This window comes from Priapulus caudatus, unplaced genomic scaffold (assembly GCF_000485595.1).
Source record: "Priapulus caudatus unplaced genomic scaffold, Priapulus_caudatus-5.0.1 Scaffold1527, whole genome shotgun sequence".
Lineage (NCBI taxonomy): Eukaryota > Metazoa > Priapulida > Priapulimorpha > Priapulimorphida > Priapulidae > Priapulus > Priapulus caudatus.
In genome coordinates this window covers 34131-43877 of record NW_014578588.1, presented here as the reverse complement: position 1 = coordinate 43877, position 9747 = coordinate 34131, and the positions used below count along the sequence as shown (strand labels likewise).

The following is a 9747-nucleotide window of genomic DNA, read 5'->3' as shown; positions in this document are numbered from 1 at the left end:
GGTGGGAGAGAGAGAAGTTTTTTATTTATTTGCTACAAAGATACGAGGGCGGATAACGTCTTGCTCCTTACCTAACACCATAATATTCCAGGAGCTCTATCAATAGGTAGTAAGCAGACGTGAATACCGGCAAAATTTCAACAATTTAGTAGGCCCTTAGTCTACTATGATTATATTGGTTAACTCGATAAACTGAGCTCAATTTACCTAATCATTAAACAATTCCGTTGTCTAATCGTTGTGCTCACAAAAATGACAAATCGGGAGATATCGGTCCAAACGTACAAGGTGTTTAAAATTATACCACACTGTCAACAACTGTGCAACCTTTAACAAAGGGCAATGCCCTTGTGAATAAGCCTCTCTACCGCCCAGAGCAATGCCAAACAACTACCCCGAGGTTCGGCATGATTTCGGAAAGCTTAAACACGACTTCGGCTGTTATTTATACTATTTTACACTTAGAAATCAAAAATTTCACATGTTTTTGTATTTTTATCCATTTTATTTTTTCTCAACAATATCGTTGCATAACATGATTACTGTCATTGGACATGGCTCATAAATCAACACCAAAGTCGGGTGTTTAAACTTTCCGAAATCCCTGTGCGAACCTCCGCTAGTGCTTTGCATTGCTCATGCTGGTTAGAGGCGCTATTCAAAAAGCATTGCCCTTATTTTCGGCATCACAATTGTTGACAGTGTGCGTATACAAATTTCTAAGAAATCCACATTTGTACAGGCTGGACCGCATATCTACCCGATTTGGCATTCTTTAGTGAGCACAACATTTGATTACACGGAATTTAGTTTAATGATTAAGTAACATCTTTGAGCCTCAAGTTATACTCGAGTTACAACGACAATAAAGTCATAGGTAGAATAAGCGCTTACTAAATGTGAATTATTGCTGGTTTTCAGTCTGTCTTACTCCTATGATAGACTCCTGATAATATCACCTAGTTATACGTTGCGTCGTAACCCTTCACCCTCCTTTACAGACAGTTGTCCCGTTCCTGTTACAGACAGTCGTCGCCGTTCCGTGTTAACAGCATGTCGTCGCCGTTTCGTGCTTACAGACAGTCAGTCCCGTTCCTGTTACAGAGCAGTCGTTCCCGTCCTGTTACAGACAGTTCCTCCCGTTTCCTTGTTACAGACAGGGTCGTCCCGTTCCTGCTTACAGACAGTCGTCACTTCTGGTTACAGTTCAGTCGTTCGTTCCTGATATATCAGACAGTCGTTCCTTTCCTTGCTTACAGACAGTCGTCCCATTCCTGACAGTCATGTCGTCTCTTCCTGTTTTACAGTCAGTCGTCCCTGTTCTGGTTACACGATTACAGACAGCGTCCCGTTCGCTGTTGACAGATAGTCGGTCCCGTTCCTGTTACAGACAGTCGTGCCCGTTCCTGGTACAGACAGTCGCGTCCCGTTTCCTGACTTACAGACAGTCATTTCGGTTCCTGTTTACAGGCATCGTATCCCGTTCGCTGCTTACAGGACAGTTCGTTCGCCGTCCTGTTACAGACAGTCGTCCCGTTCCTGCTTACAGACAGTCGTCTCCCGTTCCGTTACAGACAGTATGCCGTTCCTTTACAGACAGTCGTCCCGTTCCTGCGTTACAGAGCAGTCGTTCCCCGTTCTGTTACAGACAGTCGTCCCGTTCCTGTTACAGACAGTCGCCCGTTCCTGTTACAGACAGTCGTCCCGTTCCTGTTACAGACAGTCGTCCCGTTCCTGTTACAGACAGTCGTCCCGTTCCTGTTACAGACAGCGTCCCGTTCCTGTTACAAGACTAGTCGTCTCGTACTGTTACAGTAGTCGTCCCGTTCCTGCTTATCAGAACAGTCGCCTCCCGTTCCTGTCTACAGACAGATTCGTCCTCTGTACACTTACAGACAGTCGTCCCGTTCCTGTTACAGACAGTCGTCCCGTTCCTGTTACAGACAGTCGTCCCGTTCCTGTTACAGACAGTCGTCCCGTTCCTGTTACAGCGACAGTCGTCCCGTTCTTTACAGACAGTCGTCCCGTATCCTGCTTTACGACGAGTCGTCCCCGTTCCTGTAACAGACATGTCGTTCCGTTCCTTACAGGACAGTCGTCCGTTCCTGTTACAGTCAAGTCGTCCGTTCCTGTTACAGTCAGTCGTCCCGTTCCTGTTACAGACAGTCGTCCCGTTCCTGTTACAGACAGTCGTCCCCTTCCTGTTACAAGCACAGTTCGTCCCGTTCCTGGGTTTTTACAGACATCTCCCATTCCTGTTACAGACATTCGTCCCGGTCCTGTTACAGAACAGTCGCCCGCTTCCTGTTACAGTCAGTCGTCCCGTTCCTGTTACACTTACAGACAGTCGTCCCGTTCCTGTTACAGACAGTCGTCCCGTTCCTGTTACAGACAGTCGTCCCGTTCCTGTTACAGACAGTCGTCCCGTTCCTGTTACAGACAGTCGTCCCGTTCCTGTTACAGACAGTCGTCCCGTTCCTGTTACAGACAGTCGTCCCGCCCCTTGTTAACAGACAGTCGTCCCGTTCCTGTTACAGACAGTCACAAAGAGAAGAAGAGGGTGCCGGGCATAAAAGGGCCAGGATTCGGCGATATATTCAGCCAAGGACCAATCAAACTCAAATCAACAGGGGGCGCCAGTGATAGAAAAGTGTCTCCGGAGGTGGCAGGGGGCGCCGGGCGACAGGGAACCCATCTCCGGAGCCAGTGAGGAAGAATAACAAGCAGGAACACAAGGTATGTTTCTTATAATGCTGCTGCTTGTTATTGTTATTGTTATTGTTATTGTTTTGTTTTTGTTATTGTTGTTGTTTGCTATTTTTCTTTGTCATCCTCTCTCTCTTTCTCTCCTTTTTTCGCTTTCTTATCTCTTTATTCTCTTCTCTCTCTCTCCACTCTCTCTCGTCTCTCTCTCTCTCTCTCTTCTCTCTCTCTCGTATTCTCTCTCTCTCTTTCTCTCTCTCTCTCTCTCTCTCTCTCGCTCTCTCTGCTCTCTCTTCTCTCCTCTCTCTTTCTCTTCTCTTCTTTCTCTCTCTCTTTCTCGTCATCTCTCTTTCTCTCTCTCTTCCTTTCCATCTCTCTATTGATCTCTCTCTCTCTCTCTCCCTACCCTAGAGCTCTCCTCCTCTTATCTCTCTCTCTCTCTCTCTCTCTCTCTCTCTCTCTCTCTCTCTCTTCCTCTCCCTCCCTCCTAGCTCCCCATTCTGTTGCTCTCTAACTGCTCCCCTCCCTATTTAATGCATTCTTCATCTGCTTTTTCTTCCGTTTATGTTTATATATATCACTTTAATGGTCAAGCTTTCTATCTACACATACACATGCACACACATATACAGTGTTCTCATTAGGAACCGGCCACCGCTGAATTAAACTTGACCGTCTACTCTGCTGTTTCGGCCGGTTACAATTGCTCAAGAATGATATAAAAAAAAAACAAGAAGCATTGTTTTTTTTGAGTAATGCCAATTATACATACTTGTCTAACTCTTATAATTACTAAATCGTCATAATTTGGAAACTTTGGGGAACTCGAATGTATCCAAGCAGAAACCAAATTGGAAAAAGGCACCTACGTGTAACTCGAAATGTGTCTGTTTACGGTGCCCAGCTCAGAATACACAGATTGATCTCGTTAGCATCTAGGGTTTAAACAAATTTTTGGGGGCACTCCCCCAAAACCCCGCCCGCACACCGCCCACGCCCTGTGTGCAAAAAGCATCTTCGCCCTTACTATAAAATGATAATGAAAAACCTCATTATTAGGCATGGCTCACACACGCATGGCACACACACACCATATCCACACACACATAACAGGCATGCCCGCTCAACAGCATGCACACACACCACACATATGCACACACACGCATGCACCACACATGCAACTCACACATACAGGGCATGCGCCTCACACACGCATTGCACATACACACACACACACCAGTCACATAGAGCACGACCAGACATTTGTCAAAGCGCATTTCATGTTAACTGTTAAACGTTCTATTGTTCCAGGCTGCGCCAAGAAGCCTCCCCCCCAGCGCCCGTAAGCGACGACCAGTGCTGCCACCTAGGCCAGGTACGTAGTCGCTCATGCACACACGTGATATGGAGAATTAGTGAAGCGGTTATGTTCCGACTTATTATAGGCCTAGACACTCCAGATTGACACTAGTGTTAGTCAGGCCATAATAAAAATATTGTTTGTTTCCCTCACCCTACCGACCCGCCAAATAGGAGCCGACTCAAAAAATTTATTTACCTTTTTTTTTAAACAAATTGTATCACTGTACATACTATATAAATCTGTACGTACCAAGCAAAACAATCTGTAGGTACTAAGCAAAACAAATCTGTATATTACCAAGCAAAACAAACATTCAACATAAAAAGTATCTCTCCACACAAGCACACCCGAGCATGTAGACACCATGCTGAATTTGTAAACAGGCCCCGCCCTCAAAAAAGCCGACCTACTACCCAAACGTTTCAGCTGGTCGGTCGTGAGGCAAACAAAGATTTTTTTTAATTGTGGCCTAGTTGTTAGTCGGTCGCTGCCATGTGCCAAGGTACACGCGCTCGTGCTCTGTGTGGTATACTAGTCCGTATTCCGTATTTCCTCACCTGATACCGACCGCTAGTGAAGGATGTTCCAACAAGATTAGGAAACTCCAGACTAGACACTAGTGTCTGTCTGTTGCTGCCATGTGCCAGGTACACCGCCGCCCCCCCCTCGTTCTCTACGTCGAGCGTCGGTATTCCTAGTATTCCGTATTCCGTTATCCGTATTCCCTCGCCCGTTAAATTCCTGATCGCTTCCATCGTTCTTTCGTTGTCCAGATTCCCGCTCGCCCTGCGCGTCCCGCACGCAGGGAGAGCCCCGACGTTCCCTCTTCCCGTCTTCCCCGTCCGGCGGAGAACTCCGATCGCGCCTCGCCTCGCGTCTCGCGCGATCCGTTATCCCGCCGCCCGGAGCGATCCGCGAGACGAGCGACGGACTCGCCGGCGGCGCGCCCCTACCCGGTGTTCGCGCGCTGCACGCCCGGTCGCAGTCGATGTACGGCACGCCGGGCGGACGGTGCGCCACCTCTCCACGCCGACACCGCGGCGGGAAACCCTCGACGGAGAAGAGGAGAGGAGAGGTGCGCCGGATGCAGGGGAGGGATGCCCGAGAGAAGCTGAAGCCACGACAATGCCAGGAATGCCGGAGAAGAGGAGGAGCAGGCGCAGGGTGGCGTGCGATGCAGGGGGAGGATGCCACCCAGAGAACGCTGAAGCCACGACGATGCAGGAATGCGGGAGGAGAGAGGAGGAGCAGGAGGGGTGCGCACGGATGCTGGGGGAGGATGCCGAGAGAAGCTGGAAACACGACGATGCAGGAATGCTGGTGGAGGAGGAGGAGGATGAGCACGAGGAGAGGATGGGGAACCGAACAAAGAGGCGGTCGGTGTCCTTCAGAAGCAAACTGGACATGATCGTCGTTGATGAGAGGTCGGCGGAGGTCAACGTGAGGTCACTGAATATCACCAGTGACGAGGAGAGGTCGTTGAAACTTGCCGATGGCGAGGAAAGGTCGCTAGAGGTCACCAATGATGACGAGGAAATGTCGCTGGAGGTCGACACGGATGGAGAAGGTTCGCCGAGCTTCGCCGCGGATAGCGAGGAGAGGCGGCTGGACATTCTAAACATCTCGTTCATCGAGTCCTGCTCGTCCGAGTCGCCCTCCACCCCCACGCGCACGAGTGGCGACGGTCCGCGGCAGGCGCGCGCGAGGGGCCGCCGGACCCGCGCATTGTGCGGAGGGGTGCGGGGGGCGTCACGGGGGCCGATTTGACGCGGTGACGGACAGCGTGACGTTGACGCGGCGACGCGGCCGACGTTCCACGCCCATCCCCTGCTGCGCACTGACAGACGACACGACGTCGCCACGGCAACGCTCGCCGGAAGCTGCCGCGCTCGAAGAAAACCATGGCGGAGTAGACGATTCGCGGGTTGAACGTGTCTGCACGTACAATAAAAGCACCGTGCAGGAAGGCAAGTGCCTCCTAGTGAAGACAACTACCCCATGGAAGATGACAAAACTCTCAGTAGAGAAAGACAAGCTACCTCTAGAGAAAGACAAGCTACCTCTAGAAGAAGACATGCTTCAACTAGAGGAAGACAAGCTACCACTAGAGGAAGACAAGCTACCACTAGAGAAAGACAAGTTACCACTAGAGAAAGCAAGCTACCACTAGAGAAAGGCAAGCTACCACTAGAGAAAGGCAAGCTACCACTAGAGAAAGGCAAGCTACCACTAGAGAAAGGCAAGCTACCACTAGAGAAAGGCAAACTACCACTAGAGAAAGACAAGCTTCCTCTAGAGAAGGACGAGTTACAACTAGAGAAAGACAATCTCCCACTCGATGAAGATGAGCAATGCCCCCTGGTGGAGGCCATCCCGCCGAAGGCAACTTTGTTCTGGGTAGCGTTCGGAAGGACCCGGGCCTCCCCGGTGACGCGCACGTTCGTTCCTTCCATCGGCGACGTCAGGTTTGCCGGTGGCTCCCCCGCGCCGGATCCCTCGCCCGAAAACCGCAACGGCAACGACGAGGTCGCCACGGAAACCGCTCCGACGGCGAACGGCGGACGGGATGCGTCGCCGCGGCAACGGTCGTACGCGGGAGAGATGCCGCTTCGTCGCCCTGGCCGCGAAGGAGGGTGGGGCTCCCCCTCGACCTCGGGGGCGGCGGTGGCGCCCGGGGGTGGGAGGAGGCAGTTGGGCGCCTACGTTCCGTCTTGGCTTCGCGACGAATCGCCGACGACGCGTTCCCGGCTCGCCCACCTCATCACCCACCAGGGGCGCCGCCGTCGCGACGCGGCGCGGCGAGCAGCTCTCCGGCGCTTCCGCACGCGCGCACCCCGAGACTCGCCGTCCACGCGCGCGACCCCGCGACTGCGGCCGGCACGGCGGCGCCCCCTGTCTCGTATCTCGCGGGTCTGCAGCGGTCGGGGCGTCTGACGCCGGTGATGATGAACATCGCGCGCAAGTACGAGCTCACGGCTCTCGGCGACGGAAGCCCGCAGCCTCCCGTTGCCGCGGCGACGGCTACGAGCCCCGAAGAGGTCGGGCGTCTCTGGATGAGCGGCAATGAGGAGGAGGAGGAGGAGGAGGAGAATGCGGCAATGATCACGGACGATGAGAGTGACGATGGAGGCACGGGGAAGGAGGAGGTGAGGGGCACGGAGAAGGAGGGAGGGCGGAGCGTGGGGAAGGAGGAGAGAAGGGGTGCAGGGGTGGAGCCGGGGAAAGAGGAGGTGAATGGTGCAGCGGAGGGAGGGTGGAGCGTGGGAGAGGAAGAGAGGAGGCAGTGTGCGTGGGAGGACAAAGGAAGGAGGGTGGAAGAAGACGACGAGAGAGAAGCGGGTGGACGACAGACGGGCGCCGCGAGCGACGACCTCGTGCGGCAGCGCAGCAGCGAGAGCATGTTCCTGCACTCGTTCAGCGATGTTGTCAGTCTACTCGCAGATGGCCGAGGGGAGAAGGATGTCGGGGCTTCCTCCGCCCTCGCGAAGCAGCACGCACCTTCCCTAGGAGAACGCACGATCGATGCTTCCTTCCCGCGTCCTAGCGAGAAGACGGAGAGAGATTCCGCTCTCACGAGAGAGGAAGAGGAGAAGATGGAGAGAGATTCCCCTCTCACGAGAGAGCAAGAGGAGAAGATGGAGAGAGATTCCCCTTTCAAGGGAGGGAAAGAGGAGAAGGGAGAGCATAGTGCAACGGCGTGTGTTTTCGTAGATGGCAGCCGGGTAAATAGGAGCGTGGGCTCGCGAGAGGGCAGCGAGCGCGTGCCGTCCCAGTCTACGCCGATCGTCGGTAGGGTGCAGACCTGTGGCGCCCTCTACGGGAACGTAAGCGAAAGATGCGAGCGGGCGAGCGGCGGCGACGCGGCGCCCCCTGGTGCCTCCGACAGCTTCCTCTCCTCCTGCAGCAACCAGGGGGATCTTCTCTCCGAGATTCTCCAGGCTCTCTCCCTGCCGGGCCTCCTCGCGTCGACGGGAAAGCGGAAGCGCATTCCGGAAGCCGACCCGGACGAGTCCGCGGAGGGGGCGCCGGCGAGCAAGAGCTGTCGTTCGGAATCCGGATCGGATTCGGGCGGAGAGGAGGGCGGAACCGGAGAGGAGGGCGGTATCGGAGAGTACTGGACTCGCGGGCGAGGCGGGACGCGACGCAGCGAGTCGCCGCGAGACGCGGACGAGACGGAAGTACGGAACGCCTCGGCGGCGGACTCCGGAATGAATCGGAGCGGTGCTTCCGATTCCGACCCGGCGTTCGGCGAGCGTGTGACTCCGGACGTCGTCGCTCCGGGCTCCCCCGGGGACGAACCTCAAGGTGGCGCCGCCGGAGAGCTCGGCGAGTGGAGCCCGTCTGCGGCGACCGCCGGCGCCCCCTGCGGGCGGCATCCGGAAGCGGACCGGGTTCGGCTTCAGGTGAGTCGCACACGCTCCTGGAGCCGCCTCTCCGCCAAAATACACAGCCTCGCGCACAGGAAGGCCGCAGCGCCTGAGCAGCCGCCGCCAGGGGGCGCCGCGGCGACGCGCCAGTGGCGCCACCACGTGTCGTACGCGAGCCGGCTCGATTTCGCCGCCGTCGACGAGTCGGACGCCGGTTCGACTTCCGGCCGCCAGGTGGCAGCAGCGCGAGAGGCGGGCGCACGGCCGTGGCGGTCGGAGACCGACGTTGAGAGCGCGCTGCTAGAGGGCGCCGGCGGTCTGTCGGAGAGCATCTCCGTGGCAACGCTGCTAGACTACGAGAACGTGACGTCTCCGACGCGTCTCGCCGAGGACGCGGTGGCGCCACCTACAGTCGGAGCGGGACCTGCGGACGCGGGCGAGCGAACCGTGGCGCCACCTGCGGACGCGGGCGAGCGAGTGCAGACGAGATACACGTACCGGCTGCACGGCGTCTACTCCCCGACCAAGTCGCTCCCGGCCGCGTCGCCGCGCGAGGCGTGGCCTACTCGTTGTTCGCTCCCGGACGCCGGGAACGTGAAGAGAGAGCCAGCGGAAGTTCGTAGGAAGCCTCCCTGGGAAGCCGCGCAGACAGAGAGGAAGCCTCCCTGGGAAGCCGCGCAGACAGAGAGGAAGCGCTTTGGAATGTTTATTATTCTTGCGCATTCTTGCCGGCGCCGGTGATGTAAACATCACAGCTGTTGTCACTCCGACGAACACAGCCCTGTCTGAATCCAAGACTTTATTAGTGTTATGTGGACAGTAACCAGGTGGCGGCGGCCCATGTTTTTTATGGCTCGGGCAATTACGAAGCATCGGCCGCGTTCGAGGCCCAGAGTCTCAAATATACATTATGAATAAGCATATAGCACCTTAACTTAAATCAAAAGCTAAAGTAATAAAACTAGGAATAATAACGTAATATATATACCATGTCAACCAATATATATATGAATCCAAAATCTACTTGAATTCTATTTACATCCTGAGAAATCCAGGCCTATAATATAAATTGTGCTGTAAATTTTTACTATATAAAATACAGTGAGTTATACAACAGCCCTGCTAATTTTATTCGCGAACTTTGCGGTCCCCACCACGATCTAACGGCACTCGTCGCCCCCTGCTGATTTCAACATTTTTGCGTCGTTCCCGCGCCTCCCTAAAACCACTTTGAATAAACGCTCTGTAAATGTTCCCACATTTGCGTCCAGATCAAACTTTAACGGCAGGCAGCCAGAATCAATTAACCCATGG

General features: G+C 54.5%; 1 protein-coding gene across 1 annotated transcript in view; it reads left to right on the top strand.

The window, feature by feature from the left end:
- LOC106816914 (SH3 domain-containing kinase-binding protein 1-like) overlaps positions 1 to 9747 on the top strand; it is a 42643-nt gene that overhangs the window by 23940 nt on the left and 8956 nt on the right. The window contains exons 5-6 of the mRNA XM_014821557.1: positions 2538 to 2738; positions 4015 to 4078. Coding sequence (XP_014677043.1) covers positions 2538 to 2710 — 173 coding nt within the window. The 3' untranslated portion in view covers positions 2711 to 2738; positions 4015 to 4078. The remainder of the gene's footprint in view (positions 1 to 2537; positions 2739 to 4014; positions 4079 to 9747) is intronic.